Consider the following 27,219-nt stretch of genomic DNA (forward strand, 5'->3'; position numbering starts at 1 on the left):
TGTCAGAAAATGTCCCTTGATGCAGCCACTAAGTGTCACATTGCACATAATGAAAGTTGGTTGGTCAGTGTGAAACATCTGGAGAGGAATTGACGCTGATGTAAAAGCACTTCACTTCTTTGATCCGACGGGTTATTTCACCAAGCTCTTGTTTACCCATTAGTTCAATACATTTCAAACAAGTATTTGAGGATGATATGAAGGTGTTATTTAAAGATATATAAAGAAAATCAGCAAATGGCAGACTGGTCTGAAATCAGCATTTTAATGTTTGTTTTAGAATAAACAAAAGTCCAGTTTCAAGATTAACCAAAAAACAAGGAATCTTATATAATGAAAAACTACATCTCTTTTCTCTTTATTCTATCAATATTTTTAACTCCATAAGCACCAACATTATTTTCTGTATCAGAATACAGTCACAAACTCACATGAAGAAAAACAAATGCAATCATAAGATGATGTAAATTATAATTAGCATGCAAGATTAGATGATAAATACTCTGCTCAGCAGTAATTGTGTCACCACTCTGCCTCCCCCACAGCCTTCGAGAAAACATAGTCTTTCCCTCCATAACACATGACTCCATCTTTTAAGTAGAACTTCCAGCGGTTTTTGCTACGGTGAATCTGTAAAACAAACAAATAAAAGCAATAAAAAAAATATTGCTGCAAGCAGCAATTACAGGGCCAAGCACTACAGAAGCAAGCATCAGACCAACTGCAGAAATGAGTAATTGAAGCCATTTTAGGATGAATTTAGTCAAAACGGCTGAAAAAAAAAACAAAAACAAATAAATAATCATAAATGATTAATTGGCTTATCACGTTTGGCCAATAGGTGGCACTTTTATCAAATCAATGTGGTGTGTTGACAATGTGGTGTGCAAATTGACAATGGCACACACAAAGTTTGGTATCAATATGCCAAAGCATTGCAGAGATACAGCCTCAAGTGTCATTTTGGCATCATGCCTCAAATTCGTTGTTGTGGTATGCTAAAACAGTTTTGTCTATCAACACAAAATCCATAATTTTTTGTCAACAGTCTGAAGATGATACGGGTCAAAAACGGTCTAGGAGGAGTTTGAAAAAGTAGGTTTTCAACATGTATCAAAATGGAGGACAGGAAGCTCAGCCGACTGGCAAAATTGGTATCTATGTTCTCTGCATATTCCAAGGGATATTTTGAGTCAGGTTTGATTTCAATCGGCTGATGTAATGAAAAAGTTATTAGAATTAATGGAAAATTCATAATTAATGTTTAATGAATGGTTTATTATTTTCCACCAATAGGTGGGCGCTGTTACCAAATTAATGTGGCATAGTCAGTGTGAGGTGCCAATGGCACATACAAAGTTTGGTGTCAATATGTCAAAGATTTGCAAAGAGCCTCAGATTCAGTTTGCCATCTTTCCAGCAAATTCGTTGATGCACTAAATAAGAACCATTTGTATATCGACATGAAATCCATAACTTTTTGTCAGCATGGTCTGAAGATGATCTGAGTCAAATTTGGTGAAAATCTCTAACGGTCTAGGAGAAGTTTGAAAAAGTAGGTTTTCAACATGAATCAAAATGTCGGACAGGAAGTTCAGCCAATTATGTCAAAATTGGTAATGATGTTGTTGGCATGATCCACAGAATCTATCAACATCAGTCTCATTACAATAGGCTGTTATAAGCAAAAGTTATTAGCATTTTTAGAAATATCATTATAACTTTTGACTTTTTTGATTACCATCAAGGTATGGTGTCGTAGGTGCATACCAAGTTTTGTAACGATATGTCAATGTGTTCGTAAATTATAGCATTTTACTACAAAATTCAAAATGGCAGATGCCTAAAATGGCCGATATGGGAAAATTGTATATGGTTCGACTCGGCATTCTCCAATGAATCTAAAGAGACCAGTTTTGTGAATCTGGTCAAATGATTTAGAAGTTATAAACAAAAATAGCCATTTTTCATATCTCCTGACCACTAAGTGGCACTGTGCTGAAACACTGCATGTAGCCTCAGGTCGTGCTTGTAATAATACACACCAAGATTGGTCTCAATATGCCAAACCGTTGCGGAGATATACAGTAGGTAGCCATCCGAAATGATTGTTTTACCGCCGCGCGTGCAGCCGCCGCCACGTCTGCAAAGTGCATTTGCAGCTTTTGACCACTGAGTGCCGCTTTAACCATAAGTTATCAAACAAGTGCGTCAAAGCACATTTTCACAAATAGCCGTCAGCTTTGCCTCACTGATGTATAACATTTGACGGCTGCATTCGGGGAAAATGAAAGAAAAACACTGTAGTTAAAATATTTAATATTCACAGATGAACGTTTAGTACTTATGAAGTTATGTGCGTTTCTTAGGCTTGGCATTTATCCTGCTTGAATTCGTTCTATGAGCCTGTGCTTATATTTTCTCTAAGCTACACAGTATTACACCATATTTTAGATTTGACACATTTAATAGGTGTGCAGTATTATTTATATAATATGAATTATGTGTTATATTATTCTAAATAAATTGTGGTTTACTTTGCATCGAAGCATTAAAAGTGGTAGCCTATTTTAGTGAGCTAGGCTACATGGATTTACAGGTGCTGGTCATATAATTAGAATATCATCAAAAAGTTGATTTATTTCACTAATTCCATTCAAAAAGTGAAACTTGTATATTATATTTATTCATTACACACAGACTGATATATTTCAAATGTTTATTTCTTTTAATTTTGATGTTTATAACGGACAACTAAGGAAAATCCCAAATTCAGTATCTCAGAAAATTTGAATATTGTGAAAAGGTTCAATATTGAAGACACCTGGTGCCACACTCTAATCAGTTAATTAACTCAAAACACCTGCAAACCCTTTAAATTGTCTCTCAGTCTAGTTCTGTAGGCTACACAATCATGGAGAAGACTGCTGAATTGACAGCTGTCCAAAAGACGACCATTGACACCTTGCACAAGGAGGGCAAGACACAAAAGGTCATTGCAAAAGAGGCTGGCTGTTCACAGAGCTCTGTGTCCAAGCACATTAATAGAGAGGCGAAGGGAAGAAAAAGATGTGGTAGAAAAAAAAGTGTACAAGCAATAGGGATAACCGCACCCTGGAGAGGATTGTGAAACAAACCCATTCAAAAATGTTGGGGAGATTCACAAAGAGGGGACTGCAGCTGGAGTCAGTGCTTCAAGAACCACTACACACAGACGTATGCAAGACATGGGTTTCAGCTGTCGCATTCCTTGTGTCAAGCCACTCTTGAACAACAGACAGCGTCAGAAGCGTCTCGCTTCAAAAAGGACTGGACTGCTGCTGAGTAGTCCAAAGTTATGTGCTCTGAAATTTTGCATTTCCTTTGGATATCAGGGTCCCAGAGTCTGGAGAAAGAGAGGAGAGGCACACAATCCACATTTCTTGAGGTCCAGTGTAAAGTTTCCACAGTCAGTGATGGTTTGCGGTGCCATGTCATCCGCTGGTGTTGGTCCACTGTGTTTTCTGAGGGCCAAGGTCAACACAGCCTCATACCAGGAAGTTTTAGAGCACTTCATGCTTCCTGCTGCTGACCAACATTATGGAGATGCAGATTTCATTTTCCAACAGGACCTGGCACCTGCACACAGTGCCAAAGCTTCCAGTACCTGGTTTAAGGACCATGGTATCCCTGTTCTTTATTGGCCAGCAAACTCGCCTGACCTTAACCCCACAGAGAATCTATGGGGTATTGGGAAGAGGAAGATGCAATATACCAGACCCAACAATGCAGAAGAGCTGAAGGCCACTATCAGAGCAACCTGGGCTCTCATAACACCTGAGCAGTGCCACAGACTGATCGACTCCATACCACGCCGCATTGCTGCAGTAATTCAGGCAAAAGGAGCCCCAACTAAGTATTGAGTGCTGTACATGCTCATACCTTTCATTTTTATACTTTTTTGTTGGCCAAGATTTCTAAAAATCCTATCTTTGTATTGGTCTTAAGTTATATTCTAATTTTCTGAGATACTGAATTTGGGATTTTCCTTAGTTGTCAGTTATAATCATCAAAATTAAAAGAAATAAACATTTGAAATATATCAGTCTGTGTGTAATGAATGAATATAATATACAAGTTTCACTTTTTGAATGGAATGAAATAAATCAACTTTTTGATGATATTCTAATTATATTACCAGCACCTGTATATGCAAAATGTCAATATTCTCACATATTAGGCCTATATTTTAATGTATATTTTAAAATTCCTTCAATAAAACAGAATGCATTTTTGTCACGCACTACTTTGTTATTCGTTACCTGTCCTTTATTTTGACAGATAACTTCTTGGGAAATAGATATCTGTCTGTAAACTGATTAAGAAATTGTTGCGTGTTTTATAAATTATTTATTTTCTTTATTTTAGTAAAACATGAGGCACTGTATAATTTCGCTCCCATTATTTAGGCCTAATTAAAACAAGAATCAAATAAATTAAACCTGCACGATTTAGCTAAATCATTGAAACTCTAAAAAATGGACGGATTAAAGGGATTTTAAAGGGAGCCTTCTTTACTTGCTTTCATATAATTTAAGTAAATTAAAAAATAAAATAAATTGCAGCCGCATTTAAATGCAGGTGTGTAAAATATCAGAGTGCATAATTTGCACAGCGCGAGTGATGCTGAGTGCGACACGCAGCATTTATTCTTATTTATCTACATATTTTATCTTCATTACAAATCTTGTTTGGTTTTATTTTGGACAATTGCGTGTAAAAATGATTTACTAATGCATATGCAAAATGTGAATTATTAGTCATATGATTTACTAATGCATATGCAAAATGTGAATTATTAGTCATGATTTACTAATCCATATGCAAAATGTGAATTATTAGTCATATTCAAGTGTTTGTGTGAAAATTATTAATGCGCATGCATGACAGCGAGGTGCCCTCTCGATCACTTGAATTTTTTCCTGATAATGAAAAAAAAACGTAAAATTGGGGTGTCTCACAAACATGAGAAATATATTGAATTGAATTCTTTATTTGTCATTGCTATAAATAACAACGAAATAACATTTGAAACTCCCACAATATAAGTGTGATAGTCCATAAAGTGTGAACTGTTACATCACCAGTTCACAGGGCATAATTATTGTAATGCTCGTTCAACAATCTCACTGCACTGGGATAAAAGCTGTGGGCCAGTCTGGAGGTTTTCGCTTTGAATATCTACAGAAAGCTTGAAATGTCTACTTTTAAACGAATCAATCCAAAACGAAAGCATTATGTAACCTGTGAAGGTTGCATTTCTCTTTAAAGGCATGTCCATGTGGAGAGAGTCAGCACTGTGAATTTCATCTTGCAGCTGACAAGAACACATTTGTTTATTAATAAACAAATTCTTTGTTTTTCACAATTATTAAGCTACTTCTGCCTGTGCTTTGTGGCAAACTTAATGCATGTGCTTGAGCGCGGAATACATTAAGCCTCATTATGCATTATAGATGTAAATGTAATATAAACCTGCGATTAGTTGAATGACAAATGAACGACTAGTAACTAGAAAAATCTTACGTGGGGGCAGACCTATTAAATACCCTCTAGACATCTCTATTAAAGTTTTTAAAGCATTTTATACACATTTGCATAAATTCTGCTTTCAGAACGGTCCTTAATGGAGAGATGCCTTAACACTGATTTTTCCTCTGAAACACAAAAACAAAAATTGAAATAAAATTTATATTTTATGTTTTGAGAATGGCCAACCCTTCTCTGCAGATATTCTTGCTTCTGGTTTGTGCATTGTAAATACAACAAAAACAAACAAAAAAACAAACAAACAAAAAAAAATTATATATTATATATATATAATTTCTCCAAAAACTTTTTTTTTTTGTCACGTCTGTAACGCATGTGTATTTCCCAAAATCTAAAACAGCCAATAAAACATGTTCATAAACGGATACTTTACTGATGTCTGAAGTCTGTTTGGGATTTAGAAAAACATAAAGAGATGGTTCAATATACTGGTAATGAATAGGCTACATTCTGAGTGAATACAGATGCGCTATACAGTAGTCAACATTTGAAGTGGATCAAAACCTTTCTTCAACGTTATTCTAAAACCTAAGTGACAGGCATTTGTCCTATCTAAACCTGTTCTGCAAGTTTGAAACCCTCATAAGACACTGTCCATATGAAAGAGCAAGAAATTTACACCTTTATCTCGACCCCCACAAACTATACAGAACTACCCCCCAAAAACCCCAACCCCCTCCAGCTGAACTGAATTCGGTCTGTTTTTTAGCTGCGAGGAATGGTGTGTTGTCATGTTACTGGGTTGAAACATGCCTGCACTCACAGCAGCCGTACTCTTTGTATTCATTATTTTGTCGCAGCCCATATTATTATTTTCACAAGACCATAATAATAAATTATCAATTGATAGTTAATCATTATTTTTGCGAAAATCATTGTTATTTGTGAATGTAAGCGTTTGAGGAAGGCTTTAAGACCAAGCGGAATCCTCTGCCAGCTGCTCCCGCTTCACAGAGAGCACGACTCGTGCTAACTCACCCAGCTTCACCATCCACGGTTTGATTTTACAAAATCAGTTTGAGCGAATACAACTCATTGATCATGAGTCCAACATTTAGCAAGGTAGACATTCAGTCTACCTGAAGGAAGACGTATTTCATTGTAAGTTAATGCTGTTAAATAGAGTTAAAAAAAAAAAAAAAAAAAAAAAACCTAGTGTAGGCTATTCTTAAACTTGGACCTCATTATATTGAAGTACAAATAGACCTTCAGTTGTTATGCTTTAAAATCCCATACCATTTGTAATTTCACAGTTTTTTCACCTCCTAAATTACTACCCCAATTCTGTAATGGTAAAATTTACTCATGTCAATGGCTTTATCTAATTTTTTTTTTTTTTTTTAGAATAATTGTAGCCTATATTGTTGAAGCAAAACAAATATGATAACTTTTTAACTGCAGGCAGATATAGGCCTATATTATTAAAAATATATTATCATTACAAATAATTGGATCGTCCATTATTCTGTACCTTATTTTCTTAAAGAATAAACATTTATAAATAAAGAATACAAGAAAGAATCTCAATAAGCCCTTATTTTCCATTTCTGAAGTTAACTGGCAACTCTAATGGTGTGTTCACACCAAACGCGATGAAGCGTTAAGCGCGAGTGATTTACATGTTAAGTCAACGCAAAGACGCGAATAGACATCCTGCGGCACGAAAGACGCGATTTGTGCGAATGATGCGGTGCAAATCGAGCATGTCGGGCGTTTTGACGCGCATAACACATGATTTGAGCGAGTTGAAAAATCTGAACTTTGGCGAACTTTAATTCGAAACAACAATGGAGGACAAAATCATAGTAGCTGTATGTGGATAACCGGAACTGTACAATACATCTTCGTACTTTTATAGAAACAGTAGCTCCATTTATCATTTGAAAGCTATAACAATCTAAACTTGAACAAAAAACACCACTGCCTCCTTTAGTTTTCATTTAAACATATTAAATTCCCTGTAGTACAGGGAAATGTGTACGCATACTGTATGGCCTGCATTACAATGTAACGAAATATTATATTGAACAGTATTGCCTCTTTTTACTTTTATTTTCATTTTAACATATAAATAGATTTATTGAATAAAGACCAAAGATTACCTGTTAGATTTACCCAAAACGAATTATATTTTATGTTTAACCACTGACATCTGAGCCAGCAGCAAATGTCAGAAGGACTAGCCGAGTTGAGAGTGTTCTCGTCGGTAACATGAGCACTGAGCTCCCACTGATTGCGTGAAGCTGATCATCTCTGAAATCGATCGGCGAAAAACATTTTTAAATAGGCGCTGTCTTTATAAATAAACCGCATATTTGAGTTTGAAACAACTACATTCTCACCTGAAATACTTTTAAAACTACATTTCATGACACGATAACAGAACTATTTTGAAAATTATCCGAATAAATGATGGTTGAAATGTTTGCAATGTGTGAACTCAACAGGCAGAAGCCCCTCCCATGACGCGAATTGGCGTCTGTTGTGAAGTGAATTTCATGCATGAATGAAGCGAATAAACTCAATGTTCAAGTGTCCAACTACGCGCGAATAGCGTGATTTATTCGCGCAAGTCGCGTCTGGTGTGAATGCACAGTAATGATGATGTAATTATCTTTTGAGTCCCTGCTCAAAAAAAATAAAAATAAAAAATTCCCCATTGTAGGAGATATGCGAGCGAATAATAGATTTAAAAGATAAAAGTGGGTGCTTGGTTTCGGAAAACAAATACAGCTCGTAAAATATGATATGATGAAAAATTCATGCTAACATTATTAATTCATAGAAATGATTTAAGCAATTAAAACCTCTTTTATACTAGATTCAACTTGAATTTCAATACTAATAAACTGACTTTAAAATCTTAAGGAGTTTATAAGTTGAAACGGTAAAATGTCACAGTGCATGTTAGCCTAAATTAACTTGTATCTTGTATAGTATCCGAATACCTTGATTGCATGTTAGCATAAAACAATATAATTAGAATTTTTTTTTTCTTTTTTTAAATGAACAATTCCTGTATAAAATGGGACAGCAACCTTTATATCAAACATTTTTAAATCGTCCACAGATGAGCAGCACCAGAGGCAGGTCTGCTCCAGAGCGCGCCGAGTAAATGTGATGCACAAAGTTATAAAAAAAACAAAAAAAAAAAAAAAAAAAAATGAAAAAAAAAAAATGGATAAAAACATACACAAACCTTGTAAATAGTTAACAATATAGCCTAGATTTTGCCCAGACTCTGTCCCTAAGTATATGATGTATTTTTTTAACCCACAGTAACACATTTTAACTGATTAATCACTGATTAACTGATTAATTTTTTTGTTAGAGGAAAAAAAAAAAAGTTGCATTTTATTACATTCAGAAATTATAACGGCAGGCCTAATAATGTTATAAGCCCTAACAGGATATTTTTAGTTCCCCTCACATTACAACAAATCCCATACAACAAACAAATCAAAAAGAACAGAACAATAATAAAAAAAATATATAATTAAAAATAATAAATAAAAATACACCAAATTATTATTATTAAAAAAAAATAAAAAATTTACAAATTATTATTTTGAAATAAAATTAAATAATTTAAAGGAAACATAAGGTAAGGTTGGGCTCTCTCATTCTGGAGAAATCCAAACATTTCCATATTCGTGATGTTGCCAATTTGAAAATAGGCTTTGTAGTTCACGCATGTTTCAGTATTCAACGGAAAAAAAATCATAATGAACAAAAATATGCCAAAGTGGACCGCTGCTCATGCCGAATGGCAGTGACCAATGAATATGTGTGCGTGAGGCACCAGCGCGATCAAACAGCTGAAACAGAAAATACAAAATTTTTGGTCACACATAAGGCATAATTCGAAAATGCAAACTGTTAACAGTTAGAAAAACAAAGAATAATAACAGAGTTAATAAGAATTATTTCTAAATGCTGGACCGTTCTCATTTCACTCTGCATATGGAACCTGAAGGCTTTTTTTTTTTTTTTAAACCAAGAACGGACCGAAATGAGCCTAAGACTATCCCACGTTTTGAAATTAACTTCCTGTAAATTTTATAATGGTTTTTAAGGATGTTACAAATGTTATATACATTTACATTTAATCATTAAGCAGACGCTTTTATCCAAAGCGACTTACAAATGAGAACAGTAGAAACAATCAGATCAACAAGAGAACAACAACGGTATACAAGTGCTATGACAAGTCTCAATTAGTCTAGTACAGAACACGTAGCCAGGGTTTTTTTTTTTTTTTTTTAAATGAATATGATAGACAAGAAAAAGAAAAGATAAGTACTTGTATTAGTTGGTTAAGTGCAGGCGAAAAAGATGAGTCTTTAGCTGTTTTTTGAAAATGAGTAAAGACTCAGCTGTTCGAATTGAGATCGGGAGGTCATTCCACCAGCTGGGCGCAGTCCAGGAAAAAGTCCGTGAGAGTGATTTTGAACCTCTTTGGGATGGCACCACAAGGCGTCATTCACTTGCAGAGCGCAAACTTCTGGAGGGTGCATAAAATTGAACTAATGAGCTTAGGTATGTTGGCGCTGTGCCAGTGGTCGTCTTGTAGGCAAGCATCAGTACCTTGGCTACTGGTAGCCAGTGTAACCTGATGAGGAGAGGAGTAACATGAGCTGTTTTTGGCTCATTGAAGACAACCCTCACTGCTGCATTCTGGATCAGTTGTAGAGGCTTGATAGTACATGCAGGAAGACCCGCCAGGAGAGCATTACAATAGTCCAATCTGGAGAGAACAAGAGCTTGGACAAGAAGTTGGGTGGCTTACTCTGACAGGAATGGTCTAATCTTCCTAATGTTGTATAAGGCAAATCTGCAGGACCGGGTCGTTGTAGCAATATGGTCGGTGAAGCTTAACTGATCATCCATCACAACTCCTAGGTTTCTTGCTGTCCTGGAAGGAGTTATGGTTGACGAACCCAGCTGTACAGAGAAGTTGTGATGAAAACGATGGGTTAGCTGAAACCACCAGGAGTTCAGTCTTAGTAAGGTTAAGCTGAAGGTGATGGTCATTCATCCAGCTAGAAATGTCACTCAGACAGGCTGAAATGCGAGCAGCTACCGTCGGGTCATCTGGTTGGAATGAGAAGTAGAGTTGAGTGTCATCAGCGTAGCAGTGATAGGAAAAGCCATGCTTCTGAATGACAGATCCTAATGATGTCATGTAGATGGAGAAGAGAAGTGGTCCAAGTACTGAGCCTTGAGGAACCCCAGTAGCAAGTTGTTGAGACTTAGAAACTTCACCCCTCCAAGACACCATGAAGGATCTATCAGAAAGGTGGGAGTTAAGCCACTGGAGTGCAGTTCCAGAGATGCCCATCTTTCTGAGGGTGGATAGGAGAATCCGGTGATTAACGGTGTCAAAAGCAGCAGACAGGTCCAGCAAAATGAGTACTGAGGATTTTGAAGCTGCTCTTGCCAGTCGCAGGGCTTCAGTAACCGAGAGCAGGGCAGTCTCAGTTGAGTGGCCACTTTTGAAGCCAGATTGATTGCTGTCCATATATTATAATGCTATTGTTGTTTTATTCCTCCTTTCATCTCCATTAACAAACCAACATTTTACAATTACATTCAGTTCACAATCTGTCCCTTCGCGCCACCTGGTGGTAGTTTCATGAATGATTTTAACACACGACTGACTTGCAGGGCCGCGGTGGTATTACCTATTTTGGTTGTCTACCTACTGTAGCCTCACATCAATTTTTCCATGCTTTTCATCAAATTCGTTCGCACGTTATTCGAGAAAGGTTTGAAGAATCAATTTGAAATCCATAACTTTTTGCCAGCATGGTCGGAAGATGATCTGAGCCAATTTTGATGAGAATCAGACAAACCGTCTAGGTCGAGTTCGAAAAAGTAGGTTTTTTGAACATTTAAAAATAGCAAAAAAAAACAAATAAACCTTGCGATTTTTGAATTTTCAGTTCATTCAGCATGAGCCAAGGATTCAGAGGAAAAAATAATTTATTAGCATATACATACACATTAGGGCTGTGCAAAAAATCGAATACAATTTTCATGCGCATCTCTTCAGTAAAAACGCTCCTGTGATTAGTAGTATATCTCTAGCACGTGCGTTCAGATCAGGGTTGCCAGGTTTTCACAACAAATCCTGCCCAGTTGCTTCTCAAAACTAGTCCAAAACTAGCTCAATCGCGTTTCCAGTTGTTTTTCATGTCCGCGGGTTGAAGCGACCCCAATACCAATAACGTGATATTTAGCCCCTAAAATGTGAATATTACCAGGGCAACCCTGCCAAAAACGTATATGTTAACCCCGGGATGCAATTTTTATCGGGGAACCTCCTGGAAACGCGATTGAGCTAGTTTTGGACTAGTTTTGAGAAGCAACTGGGCAGGATTTTGTTGTGAAAACACCTGGCAACCCTAATCTTAACGTACGTGCTGAAGATATACTACTAATCACAGGAGCGTCTTTACTGAAGAGATGCACATGAAAATCGTATTCGATTTTTTGCACAGCCCTAATACACATAAACATGAATGAAACTTTGGACAAGTGGTGGTGCTAAAGAGTTTGAGTTAGAGACTCCAAATTTGCTACGGTGACTTTTCTCACTGTCCTCTATCAGTGTGCCAAATTTCATAACTTTCCCGCAAGCGGTTCTATGGGCTGCCAAAGACTCAAGAGCGGAAGAAGAATAAGAATGCCAACGCATACAATAGGTGCCTACGCACCTTTGGTGCTTGGCCCCTAATTATCGAAACTAGTGCCGTTTTTATGAACTTTAACTCTTAAAAGTGTTTTGTCAGGGAGATTTGTGCTAAAGGTATATGCCTAAAATACAAACTGATAGAGATTTAGTACATTTACACATGCAGTTATTCTGGTAACACAGCAGGTGTTTGTGTAGTCGATCTAGTCTTCATCTGGTTTGGTTACTGCTGTCATCAACAGTCACAGATAATGAAAATGATACATTGCCATTAGCATTTCTCAGTCATGGGGGTTCAGATAAAGTATAGCAGCTTCTACTCACAGTCAGAATCGTACACTAGATTTATGTCTGTGATAAGGAGTTGATACTGAAAACCACAGACTGATTATCCAGTCACTATTTTCTGTCTCTTATGTGTTACGTTTAGCCATGGTCACTTACTGTAGTGTAATATGATTTCCATCTCTAAGGATAAGATATTATGACGAATGATCAGCGACGTGCCTGCTTCAGCACCTCAGAAGACTTTCTCTCATAGGATCTTTTATTATCAGCTTCAATCATTCAGTGTCATCGGACAGCAAGAATGCACAAAACCTCTAAAATGATTACATTAATACAAGTTATCTGTCATGTCTACAGTGGAAGTGACTCGTGCTGCTGCTTGAACTGTGGTGAATACAGCGATCTGTCACGCCACATTTAAAAGCATCAAAACTGCATTTATTGTTATTGACTTGCGTAGCAAAAGACAAAGCTCTTTGCTATTATTGGATGGCTGATAGTCCAGATAGTGTTAAATAACACTAATTAATGGTCATGCATCTTTTCACATGATAGTTTCAAATTATATAAAACTAGAATGTCTGCCTGGAGTTAAAATGTTAAGATATTTTGCCCTTGAATATATTGTTTTTGTATTGTATGTTTATACTATGTCACCACACATTTACACTTAATTTTTTATTTTAATTTGTTTGCACACTTGAATTAGCAGTAACTTAAATGAACAAAACATTAAGGCAGCAGTGAAAATAGCATATTTCCTTAGTGATGGATGCTATTTACACTTAGTTCAAAGAGCAATGGATTCTGTTTACACTAAGTGAAAACAGCAGTACTTTTTAATGATATGCTATTTAAATAGTACAAATAGCTATAGATTCTATGCATTTACACATCGTTCTGTTAAAATGACAGGATTTTCTGCTATTTATACTAATTATTGCAAATAGTGGCAATTATCTGCTCCTCAATATTGTAGTACATCATAAAACAGTATGCGATAATAACATATTGAGAACTGATGTCTGACGAACGTCTTTTACAGTGTTGACTACCCCAATCACACGCTGAGTTAGTGTAAATAGACACTCCGAAACATTAAACTTCAGTATTTTAAAATATTAGTACGTTTTGGTGATAAAATGTTAACCTATTTGCAGAACAACACATATTAAATGTTTCCATCCACTAATCTTTGGTAACTCTATAATAGATTCAGCTGGCCTTTTTCACCAAGCCATTCATTTAATATTTAACAAAGACACATTTTGAAAAACTATAAACAGAATCCAATTCTCTTAGTATCTTCTAAAAAACTAATCAATACAATCAAAAAAATAAAATAAAATAAACTATTTGTGACAGAACTTGCTGTTGTCTCCAGGTGGCTGTAAGTAAGATGTAGGCCAACTGTAAGAGGTATTAAAAAGACCCGTCCTGTGAGACGACCAACCATTATCCTTTAAATCACCTCAGCATGTGTGATGTCAAGGCTACAGGTCTATGATTATTAAGATTAATACTAATATCAGTTTTTTTTAGTAACTGGAATAAGACATTTCCACATTTTCATGTGGAACACCATCAGTGGCTGCTGCTTTATTAGTCTTCATCTGTTTAACTGCAGTCAAACTTCATCAACAGTAATGTCAACAGATTTGAGGATGCTCTCATGAGAAAGATTCATCAATCTAGACAAAGAAATAATTTGCCTCATTCACCCCAGCCCCATAAACGTGTCAGTTTCACAATGTGATGCTGTCTGTCTCCATCAGCCAATCTATGAACCCATAAGAGCAAAGTCCTTGCACACAGTCCGAAATTTGTGCGTTTTTTCGTATTCGTCATCCTAAAAATTAGTTTTGCACAGAAACCTTGCACACCGAGTCTGATGCGAATTAATCCGTAGCAAAAAGATTAATAAAACAATACAAAATGGAGTAATCAAGCAGTGAGGATGATTTTGTTGTAAATATTGGGTCCATCCAATCCTGAGCTATAGAGAGGAAGGAGAGTTCTGTGGGATTATCCAAAGCGATTCAAAGTTTACTTCAGGATGTCAGTAAACTTTGAAGCATTGCTAGCGATACTGGAGCCACATATTAAAAAGACGAATAACAATTTCTGTGAACTCGGTGTGCAAGCATCGTCACAGTGCTTTGTGCTGCAAGATGAAGTGGATCAACTTGTCAGACTCCATTCTGGATTTTGGCGTTCACTTGTACAGTGGCTCTGAATAGTCACCTCTCAAAATGCTTGCTACGTATGTGAAAAACGCAGAAAATCAAACCCAATCCGATTTTTTTTTTGATGGACGGAAGTTTCAGAAGCAGTGTGTAAACCTGATTTACAACGTGAGGTCTTTTTTTTTAAGGTGCGAAAACTTTAGACAAAAATTGATTTGATTTAATTTTGCTTGTATTAACGGGGTGGTTTAATCTAACCGTGTTCATCTTTATCCAGTGTATTCTACAGGCTGATCTCTTTCACCTCATTCTTTTACCTTGTCATACTGGCACACAATGACGTTCTCTGTGTCAAAGATCTCCGGGATATCCTGTTCGCTCACGTCATCTCCAGAGTTCAGCGGATCCTGAAACAGATGCATTCATTAAACTGCATCAGATTTTCACGAGCACAGGACTGCCAGGTGAATGAATCAGTGCCAGACTCTACCACAGCAGGATGAAAATCATGATCCAGCCACATTTCTGGAATAACTACTGAGGGCGGGATCTTATAAAAGTGGTTCTTTCTGAATCTGTTTCATTAAACTAGTTTTTTTTTTTTTTTAAAAAAAGAGGATTCCATGATTCTTTTATGTAACTAGTAACAATATTTAACTAGGTCGTATTTTTAGGATGCTTACTTAAAGTCTTTATACAGTCAAATAAAGCCTATGTGTGATTAGAACTTTTGATTAACTTGAATTAATGCTGTTTGTTGTCTGTGATCCTGCACTGACCAGTCCACATCTTTGGCAAGTTTCAATGTATATTTGTAAACATCATAATACAGTACACAAAGAAACACTGATATACAAATGCAGACATGTTCATATTTCTGAAATATATAAAAGGTATAAACTACTCAATGATTTAACTATTTAAAATATACTCTGCAGACACGATAAACTATTGTAAAATAATTTTACATCTCTCTACAGAAAGGTTTCTGCATGGTTTAATAAATTATTTAAAGGTGGTCCTATTATGCTTTTTTCACTGTTTGAATAGTCAGTGTGTAGTGTGTGTTTGAGCATAAAAAAAAAGACAAAAGATTTACAAAGTTCGTTTTTAAAAAAATCCCTTTTCAAGAACTACAACGAATGGCTTGTTTTGACTACAAAGTTGCTTTCCCGTTTTTTGTGATGTCACAAAGCAGCCCATTAGAATATCATTAAAATAATTCCCGTCTGCGGAAGTTTCACAAGTTATTGCACATGCACCTGAATAATTATGTTACAATTGAGTGAATACGTTTTTATAAATTGCTGACAGTACAATACTGGACAATGATGTAATCTGCAGAATTTATGTTTTGTGTACCAGGGAAAACTCTATCTCTAGCACTCCAACTGCGCCTCCTGCTGGGAAAGAATGACTTTGCATTTATGTCGCCACAAATAGAGTGTAGGTCTGTGGGAAACACTGGACTATGGTATAAATAAATTCAACTGTATAACAATTTCACTGCGACTCATGTTATAATGTTAGAATTAAAGAACAATAAACATAATACCGTTGCACTTATCTGTACATAGTAAATGCAGCTACTTTTAAGCGGTTGTTGAAAAAAAACAATGTTACCACTCTAATATGTCTTGCAACATCCGTGTGTGCAAAGGTTCTGCGCGATCCTCTTGTTCAATATTCTCTGGGTCTGAATCCGGCTCAGATTGATATGGCAATATTGACGCCATCCTTAACTACACCAGAGCAGATGGACCTTGCTGCTTTGGCAAGGGGCAGGGCAGTACTACACCATCAGAGCTGTTCACCCATCACAACGCACTGGGACAGCTAACCAATCACAACAACACATTTCATTTTTCAGAAGGCAGGCCTAATGTGTTCAGGGCCTAAACACAAAAGTAATGTGTTTTTCAGACCACCAAGCATGAGAGCATGTTCTAGTACACCCCCAAAACAAAATCAAGACTTTGTAAAACAGCATAACAGGACCCCTTTAACAGTCCTATCCATAACAGCATATTTCCAATGTGTGTATAATATCAGCACTCTGAATCCTCAAAAACGCCTCATTCTGTGGTTCAACATCTGCTCCAGTCACAAAGACTTAAGACCCATCAACCAACATTGTAGGACAAATAATTCTAAGCAAAAACGTTAAAATGCTATCTGTTGTGGGCACTAAGGCTGGGTGATGTACTGGCTGACGTGATGAACCAGTAGAAATGTGTCAGTAGAGATTTTGGACTGTCTCAATCACAGGTAATTACCTGTGATATTATAGTGCTGCATCCTCACAAATGTTTTAAGCACTGAGATTTAATACGAAGCGATTTTAAATTGATCAAGCGTAATAAGCTCAGTTCAGTGTTTGTTCAGTTTCTGTGTTCACTCTCACAAAGGATGAGCACATACAGCTCAGCTCTATCATGTCTCATACACACACACAAACAAACAAACATGTCAAAATATCCATCATGACGGCTATCTATGTAAATACAGTCAGAGGTGGAAAGTAACCAATTAAAAACACTTTTGTTACAGTACTTGAGTACATTTTTAATTTATTTTCTACTTTGAGTATAATTAAATTGTGGTACTTTTACTTGAGTAGAATAAAGCTAAAGTATTCAATTTCATTACATTTATTTTTCACCAAAAGTTAAAAAAGGGCAAAGGTGCCACCAATGGAGAATCAGAGCGAGCCAGTGTTTGACAGCCACTTTTCAAACTGCTAGGGTGGAGCCCTCTGCTTCAGCCAATAACAGACAGGTCTGACTCAGGTGCTTAACCAATCAAAACTTCCAGTTCAGCTGCGGGGGCGGGCAGTCAACTGCGCTTTGCTTTGACTGTCAATCTCCTGCACTGTTGTTTTGAATCAGCATCGTTAGTGTTTCAGTATTTTAGCGAATGTGAGCTATGCTCGGATTTTAAATCTAATTTTGGATAGGGTCATACTGTCGATATTACACAGCAGTATACGTAAATAGAAACTCGGTTGATAGAAGGACACTGTTATTGCATGGATGGAGCAAATACAATGTAAGGGTCTAAAATACATACACAGTTCAGATGAATGGTAAAAATCGCCATATTTAACAGTGCGGTTAAACTAAATGTACGAAGATAAAAACAACATTAACAACACTGAAATAAGAGTGCATGCATTTTAACGTGCATCTGTCTGATAGATCAACCATGATTTATCTGTCAATCAGAAGCATTTAATCACTTTTTCTGTGTGCGTGCTTTGGATGTGTGAGCACATGGGTGAAGAAACAAAATAGTCTATGTTTGACCTGACAATTTATTTATAACCAAAACGAGATGAAATGGACATTACGAAGCGCTAAACACTCATGCAGTGCATGTCTCATTCATACTCAAAGCCGGAGGGCACCCTCACGCAGAAAGTCCAAACCGGGCTCCTAGAAGTAATAACTTATGACATGCAGGAAATCCCTAATAAGGACAAAGGCATCCCGCTATTGCTGTAGCTAAAAAAGGTAATTTCAGGTCATTTCCAGGTAATAAATAATACAGTATATAAATAATGCAGTGCTTATTGACATAACATTTTATTACAGTATAGAAACTATTCTGCTCTATAAACCAATACTAAAATTGTTATTAGGAAAATACAGAAAAAAAATTATAGAATACAAATTATTGGTTATCATCCAGAAGTGTAGCCCTATTTGATTTCAATTAAAAAGACAAAAAAAACAAAGCCCGTCAATTAGACAAGGGTTTTTTTTTTTTTTTTTTTTACATTTCTTTTCCCCTCATTTCTGAAATGATGGCTACACCCCTATGTGTCAGTTGTCTTCTGCTTGAATGGTTCAAGGTCATATTAAAATGCACACAAAGGAATCGATAAGAGGAATCAAAATTTTAATTTTATAACAAGTATATGATTCCCGACCTTAAACATTCTATTTCAGAATTGGAATAGATTTTGGATTCCCAAGCCTAGGTATGGGTTAACATGTGCCTGGAGTCCACCTTTGTCAGAATCAGAATAAGAGCTTTATTGTGTGTTCACACACACACACACAAAGGAATTTGTCTTGGTGTTAGCAGCTTCCGGTACAGAAAATACATACAACGTGAAGACACATAAAATGGAAGAATAGACAATAAATTATAAATAACAATAGTAATTAAAATATATGTAGTCTTCTGGTGTCTAATTTTGTAGCTGAACCAAACCAAACAGTTATAGATGATCACAGGAAAGACTCGATGGCAGAGTAGAACCGTTTCAGCAGCTCCTGTGGCAGGTTGAAGTTCCTCAGCTGGCGAAGGAAATAAAGCCTCTGCTGGGCCCTTTTTTTTTACTCTACTGCAGTCACAGTGCTGTTCATGATGGTGAGTGGGGGGAGAGCAGAGGGGTTTCTCCTGAAGTCCGCGATCATCTCCACTGTTTTGAGTATGTCAAGCTCCAGGTTGTTAATACTGCACCAGCTAGCTGCTCAACCTCTTGACTGTAGTCAAACTTCAGGAGCTTGACAGAGGGGTCCTTTGAAGTGCAGTCATTCGTGTTGAGAGAGAAGAGCAGTGGGGAGAGAACACAACCCTGAGGAGCTCTAGTTCTGGTTATATGGGTGCTGGATGTGAGTTTTCCCATTCTCACTAGCTGCTGCCTGTCCGTCAGGAAGCTGGGGATCCACTGACAGACGGAGAGGATCCAGCAAGGGTCCACTGATGTCCTTCAGGTTGGCCAGGACCAGGCCCTCAAATGACTTCATGACCACAGACGTGAGAGCGACAGGTCTGTAGTCATTAAGTCCAGTCATTTTGGGCTTTTTGGGCACCAGAATGATGGTGGAGCTTTTGAAGCAGCAGGGAACTGCACACGGCTCCAGTGATCTGTTGTTGATCTGTGTGAAGATAGGGGCTGGTTGGTCAGCACAGACCTTTAAACATACATTATTTTGGTGTAACAGTGATCCAATATGTTACTGTCTCTGGTGGGACATGTAACATGCTGTCTGTATTTTGGCAGTTCATGGGAGAGATTTGCCTTGTTAAAATCTCCAAGAATGATTAAAAGAGAGTCCGGGTACTGTTGTTCCATTTCAGTTATTTGTTCAGCCAGCTGTTGCATCATGGGAGCTCACGCACACGTCTGGAGGAACATACACATTAGCCGTTTTTCCGCTGTCTGGCCAGTGCGAGCCAGTGCATTTAACGGGCCGGGCGGGGCTAATAGCCACAGACCTGTAGCACAGAGGCCAAAATAGCACTGCGTTTCCACAGTCGGGCCAGAAGCTCCGCTGTGCTTCACTAAAACCCACTCTTTACACGCCTCTCAGGAACAACGTCAAGCAACCCCATCATTTCACCAACAAAGAGAAGTTATCAGAAAACTAATAAGAAAAAAAAGCACTGGAACTAGTGCGATCACAAAACGAACATGATAAAAGCGGCCATTTGTTTGCATACTTTGTTAAATATTTTAATCCAAAAGCATCGGTGTTTCACTATAATAAGTGATACATTGATCATTATGAATTCATTTATCAGGATTGAAAATTAGTCATATAGAAATAAAGCGTTATGAACATAGCCTGCTTATTCAGTCGAGTCTGTTTCTGTTTATTTGTTGACACAGTAGCCTATATACGTCACATTTAGAAAGAATGATCATTTCTATATTTTTATAAAAGCTCCCGAACAAAAACCATTATTATATTTTTATGACATAAGTCTCGTCTCGAGAGTTTAGCTCCACGTAGCTTATGAGAGATAAAATGTTACTAAATAAATACACGATTGTGATAAAGAATAAGAAGCTGACGTCTGATTTCTTCAAATGGTCGTATTTACCATGTTTACTATGGTGACGTTAATGCCTAGCATGCATAGTCTTTTGCATCGCTTATAAATATTTCTGACATTGTATGGTGATTATAATCCACATCGGATCAAGTTATTTCAAACACTCGCTGCTGACTGAAAGTGAGTTTTGAGCGCAACTTATTTTAAAAAGTTTTAATGCTGGTGTTATAGCTGTTAGCTTTCTGAAATGATCTGCGGCGCAGACGCTCTCCAGATGCGAAGAACCTCTACCTTTGTTCATAACCACTCCTCTAGCCCCAGCTGGCCCGCTTTGGCCCAAGGTTTTCATCGGGCCAAAAACCCCGGCATGATCAAGCACCGGAAGTGACAGTGGAAACGCGACTGGCCCTGGCACACACTAGCACGCCCGCTTTTGGCCCGACAGTGGAAATGTGGCTATTGATGAGAATGAAACTTTGTTTGTTTAAAAAAGTTTGTTATTATAAACTACACTTTCAATGTGATTTAAAATCATTCAAGTCAAGAAGTCTCATGTGCTGTTTACTCTGCTGCACACACATCCTTGTGTAAGTGTTCTTTAGCCTGTTAATTTTTATTCGAAGTATTCAGCTAACAATGAAATATTTTGCAATAAGATTTAGAATAAATGTGAATGATATCTAAGGTTTTATTATTATTATTTTTTAATTTTTTTTTTACCTTATTGGAATTGAAATAAGGAATTGACAAGAATCGGAATCATTAAAATTCAAACGATGCCCAACCTTACCCATACACCACATTATTTTTTTACTGGCACCTTTCTAGACCCTTTCTTTTCTTTTAAACCTTCACTTACCCTTTGCTTTTTCCCTTCTTGAAAACAACCATATAATCTTATACGTGAATGTAATTTTCAAAATGAGTTATGAAACAATTACTCCTGGCAGCAGGGATAGGTAGTATGTTTGCTTAACATAGCATCAAACATGACAATTTATCATGTTTTGCTCCAAAAACACTATAAAACATCAGTCGTGTTTGAAACACTTATCTTCTTATCACAGTAAGACAGAAAATATTCTTAAGCTATGCAAATTAGCATTGCATTGCAGTTGTGTGTTTATGGTCTTCCAAATTTCATCAGCAAACTACTTTTTTACTCTTACTTGAGTCATATTATTTTTCAGTACTTTAACTTGTACTCAAGTAAATTATTCCTTAAGTAGCAATGCTTTTTACTTAAGTACAATTTCTTAATACTCTTTCCACCACTGAATGCAGTTAATGTCTTAAGGGAACAGAAGCAGTTTGAGGAACACCTGATGTGTCAGTATAATGGATCCGTGCTTTTGGTCTTAAAGCTGCGGTCTTGAATAACAAAAAGGAAAAAAAATAAAATAATAATAATAATCACTCGCTGCTAGTATTACTTTTTCCCGTTACATCAAAATTGAAATTTGAAAAAAAACTCAATGGTATCAAAAATTGTGATATCGTAACAACCTCATTTCAAGCAAAAAATAACTTCTAGAACATATATGTGTGCTGATACAGCTTACATTTCCAACAAAGAAAAAAACACGACGACTAAGAGAAAGCTTCAGTTTAAGGCTGTTAGTGCTATCATTACCTCTTCCTCTTCCAGCTCCTCCTCCTCATTGGCATTGATCATTCCTAGAAACTCATTCTCTCCAACGAGCCCCAGGTCATCATCATCATCGTCTTCATCTTCCTCCTCCGTGTCTGAGCTGCTGTCAGCCACTCCGTCCAGCTGTGTGATGTCCAGCAGCTGGTTCAATTTGAGGTCAGTCTGCAGCTCCGTCTCAAGCTGAGGAAACATCATCAGAGTCGTGTTTATAACTATAATCTCTCAGCAGCAGTGTTTCTACTGATTCATTAGAACTACAAGGCTACGTGAGGACAGTTTTTTTTTCTGGTGAACTGAAATGAAATCTCTCTTATTTACTCACACTCCCATCATCTGAAAGTAACCCATAGGATTTTCTCTTCTCAGCTCTCAAATCTCACCAACAGACTTTCAGTTACAATCTGATTTACATCCACATTTTTCAATGGGTTTCACAAACACTTTCGAACAATGGGCAAATAATTCTCCTTAACTATTGCTGTTTTATGATTTTTTTTTATTTTTTTTTATTCCAGAATCACTATAATTCATATTTACTTGCTTTGTTTTAGTCTTTGCATACAGATGAGGTAGAGCGAAGTTACCAATTTTATTCCAGCGGAGGGCAAAATGCATTTGTTGTTATCTGTGAGTATTACTTGATGTCATTTCCCTTTCAGAATCAGAAAGAGCTTTATTTCCAAGTGTGTTTATACACACAAGGAATTTGTCTTTGTGACAGAAGCTTCCAGCACAGAAAGTACAGGCATACAGTGCCGGTCAAAATTTTGGATGAGTAAGATTTTATGTTTTATTTTTTTTTAGGAAAGTTTTTTTAGTGCTCATAAAGTCTGCACTGATAATAAAACATCATATTAGAATGATTTCTGAAGGATCATGTGACACTGAAGACTGGAGTAATGATGCTGAAAATGCAGCTGTGCATCACAGAAATAAATTACAGTTTAAACTATATTAAAATAGGAAACCAATATTAGAAATTGCAATTATATTTCTCAAAATAAATTTTTTTCCTTAATTTTTTGATCAAATTATTAATACAGTCTTGATGAGCATAAAAGACTATTAAAAACATTAAAATCTTAGTGATCCCAAACTTTTGAACAGCAGTGAACATATAATTTAAGGTAATAAAATGAAATAACACTAATAATAAATAGAATAGACAATGAATAAAAAACAACAACAACCATATACCATTAAAAATATAGATAATCAATATATCAACACAGACAGAATTATAAAAGCAGAAATGAGGTATTTACAGCTGAAAGTTGTTTCCAGATGTGCAGTCCTGAGATGTGTTGTGTATTGCTCAGGTGGAATGTGTCTGCTATCGGAATGTGTCATGAGGACTATAACTCAGCACTGCTGTCGTGTTCACAGGTGTTTACCTTGATGTCAGGAGCAGCTTCCGTCTGCAGGTCTGGAAGGGCAGTGGACTGCTCTCTGAAGCTGGTTTCCGTCTGCTGACGGCTGTGATCGGAGCACAGAGCCTGAGCCGGCGGAGTGCTCATGTCGGCGAGCTGCGGGCTGAACTCAATGCCATCCAGCGTGAACTCGCTCTGAGTGTCAGAGGCAGACAGCAAGGCTCCATCAGCGCTCTGGCGGTTCGGCGGCGTCTCACACACTGAGGCTGCTGGAGCCGGGTCGGACAGATGGGTCAGAGCGCTGCTGCGGGCCACAGCCGCCGGGTGAGACAGCGGGTTCAGCACGTGCTGAGCTCCTCGCGTCACCATCACAGGAACATTCACCTTATAGAAATGCCCTGAGGAAAGAGTCATGCTGCCAGTTCAGATCATTTACATCAACACATCGAGCTGTTTGTGGACTCTTCATCTTCAGTGTAATAAAATAAACCAAATCACTTTATTTTATCATAATTCTCCACGCTTTACATTTTGAAAACTGCCGGTTTAAAACCAGAGGCGGACAGTAGTAAAGTATTTGTACTCTGCTTTAAAAGTACTTTTTCTTGTGTTTTTCTTTAGAAAACTTTACTTCACAACATTCCAAAGCATAATACTGTACTTTTTACTGCACTACGTTTCATATTAAATATCATTTAATACTTAATTACATTATAAATCTAGCACTTTCTTACTTTTACTCAAGTAAAAGTAATTCAAAGATTTACTTGAGTACAAGAAAGTACTACACTTTTAATATTCTTAAGTATTAAAAGTAAAACAACAACAGCAACAACAACAAAAACTTACGAAATGTAGTACAGTAAAAAGTATGACACTATGCTTTGGAATGTAGAAGTAAAGTCTGTGAAGACGGACTTGAAGCAGTCAGTTCATTCTGCTTATCGGTGAAATGATCTGATCTTTCCATCGTTGCTAATTCGATGTAGAATGAAGCGTCATCACTACTGCTCATGTGGTCTGACTTCTTTGCATTATATCATCACTGCGGCCACAGGAAAGAGTGTTTATTACATCAGTCTCAGAGGTGTGGTGTGAAACGCTTTCTGTGTGTGTGTGTGTGTGTGTGTGTCTGACCTGAGGCCGTCTGCAGCGTGACGCCTGCAGGAATCTGCACCGGATACGTGATTCCAGCCGGCAGAGAGAACGTCGCCACAGAGCCACAGCTGCTCTGAGACACATGCAGAGTCTGTACACTTTCATTTCACACTCAAACATTCAGAAAATTAATGTACATTTAATGTGTGATCAATATTAACCCTGTAAAGCCTGACATATGAAAGAGTCAGAGAAACTGAACAGTTTATTAAAGCTTTGAACAAAAATATTAAACTAAAATTAAACATTACAAAATGTGTTATCTTTATTTGACCCTCTAACTGTAGCATTCTCTATTCAATTTCTATTCTATCTACTCATTTTATTTTTATTATAAAGTAAAAAAAAAAAAAAAAACTTGCTATATATACTACAGTAGACTAACTGAGAATTGTCACAGCTCTTACATATTGCTCTTTTGTTGATGTGATTGCTTCTGTTGTCCTCATTTGTAAGTCACTTTGGATAAAAGCATCTGCTAAATGGCTAAGTGTTGATGTTAATTTTATGTTATTGTTAATTATATTCAGAGACTCAAACTGAGCAAAAATATGCTGCTGATATTTCTATGATGAAATGTTGATGCTTGTGATGTAAATCAGTGAGATCTTTATAACAGTAGTGCAGACACCGTCATAAAATGATGTAAATATCAGTCTCACTCTATATCTCCAGTAATGTGTCTCAGTAAGAGGAGATGTAAATGATCCAAACATATAATGCAATGATTGAGATAAAGAAATAGAGGCTTCTCAGAAGATGTGAGATGTTCTGGAGGCTTGTGAAGATCATTCCTCCACTGAGGAACAGTGAAAGTAAAGATTACTGAACACGATCATCTGAAAAACCAGTGACCTTTAATAGCTGTGAAAGCGGATGTGAACTATATCCTGCACAAGACGGTCTGTGTTTGTGAACTTACTGGTTTGGAGGAGAAACTCGGCACATTCTGAGCTGCTGGAATGACAACTGAGAACAGACAGGAACACCTTCAATATAAGTGAACAGAAACCAAACAGACAAGAGTGAAAGCAAACACATGTTGTGAGAGACACTGATCACAGGTAATGATCAGTGATTGAGGTCACAGTAAGTGAAACCAGCTCTGCATAAGTTCACTCAACTAGAGGTACTGCTCTCACACAGATGGAACGGCTAGTGTCACAAACATGTTAAACACCATTGTTTAGACCATTTAACTTGATGCTAGCAGCTGTAACGGCGTGTGTTTATTATGATCGCATTGGCTGTGGACTGAAAACACACAACAGACCGGTGGGTTTATGGAGACTCTGAGAGTAGTTCGCTGGAAGCTGCAGAACAAAATTGGACGGATTGCTGTCTTTCATGAAACCCTCCACAGCCTTCGACTGAATGACCTTTGACTCCCAGAGCTGAAACGAACACACACACACATCACTGCAACCATCCCTTGTGAAAATTAACCATGGATTTTCTTCAAATAAAAAAAAAAAACATGGTTACTAGTTAAACAATGGTAATCACAAATGAACTGTGGTGTTGCCGCACTAACCATAGTTTGCCCATGGTATTTCTACTAAAACTATTGTTATACAAATTGTAATCAATATGGCAAAAGCAACACATACTATACTTTTATTACCCTGCTGGAAAAAACAATAGAAACCATCACAGAAATTCTAATGGTTTCCACTACAAATACCATTACAAACCATCAACTTTTAACCATTGAAAAATGGTTTTCCATAGTGAGTTTTAACAGATTCCATTAGGATTTAGTGGTTTTAACAATCCACCAGTAGAATGTGACACATTACCAGTAGAGACCCACAGCGACCAATACAGTTCCCATCATAACCAGTAAAACCATTACAAACTCTCTGGTGGTTTCTATTGGGTTTTGTGATTCAGCAGAGAGGTGTACAGTCGTGATCACCATCAGAAATGAGCGCAGCTGACAGGCATATTTAATGTTAGTAGTTGACCGTCACCTGTCTGAGGTTGTCCAGCACTCGTTCCTCCACTCCTTCATCAGAAAACAGCTCTCTGATGCTCTCTATTACATCCTCGATGACGGACAGATACAGCTTCGGCTGAACGATCAATCACACTGTATCTCAAATCTCTCATCACCTTCACACGAACTACTGAACTGAACGCGTTTGAGGAGCGTTCCTGACTCACCAGAGTGTTGGCGTTGGACAGCATCATGCCTTCAGCGGACACAGCTGGCCGCTAATTAAGAGTTTATGAAGCCCTCACCCTCTTTAAATTCATCACAAACCGCAGGAAACAAGACGCTGATGTATAAACCACAAATGATCACGCAACGAGATGAAGAAAATATGATGCAAAACATAAAATGAGCGAAAACCGGACGCGACCCTTAAACGCGAAAAAGACGTCACAACCTAGTTTCCATAAAAATAAAAAATAAATAAATAAAAAATAATAAATACTTTTTTATGCTTTCTTTCTTGCTTTTTCAGAAAGTGTTTTCATGAGAAA

At 37.1% G+C, this 27,219-nt stretch overlaps 1 protein-coding gene across 3 annotated transcripts; it reads right to left on the minus strand.

Annotated features, from left to right (window-relative positions):
• Positions 1-221: 221 nt before the first annotated feature.
• Positions 222-27,219, minus strand: gtf2a1l (general transcription factor IIA, 1-like). 3 transcript variants are annotated; one of them, XM_042736173.1, is made up of 9 exons: positions 26,896-27,211; positions 26,703-26,804; positions 26,003-26,123; positions 25,652-25,698; positions 24,709-24,820; positions 23,596-23,969; positions 22,184-22,381; positions 15,078-15,167; positions 222-630 (listed from the first exon to the last, which is right to left on the minus strand). In XM_042736173.1, exons 1-9 carry the CDS (start codon positions 26,920-26,922, stop codon positions 523-525), a joined length of 1,179 nt encoding a protein of 392 aa, XP_042592107.1. In that variant the 5' UTR covers positions 26,923-27,211; the 3' UTR covers positions 222-522. The 3 variants fall into 3 exon arrangements, with proteins under 3 accessions (XP_042592107.1, XP_042592108.1, XP_042592109.1); XM_042736174.1 differs by having other exon boundaries at positions 24,709-24,802; positions 26,896-27,208; XM_042736175.1 differs by lacking the exon at positions 15,078-15,167 and having other exon boundaries at positions 26,896-27,219.

This window comes from Cyprinus carpio, chromosome B13 (genome assembly GCF_018340385.1).
Source record: "Cyprinus carpio isolate SPL01 chromosome B13, ASM1834038v1, whole genome shotgun sequence".
Classification (NCBI taxonomy): domain Eukaryota; kingdom Metazoa; phylum Chordata; class Actinopteri; order Cypriniformes; family Cyprinidae; genus Cyprinus; species Cyprinus carpio.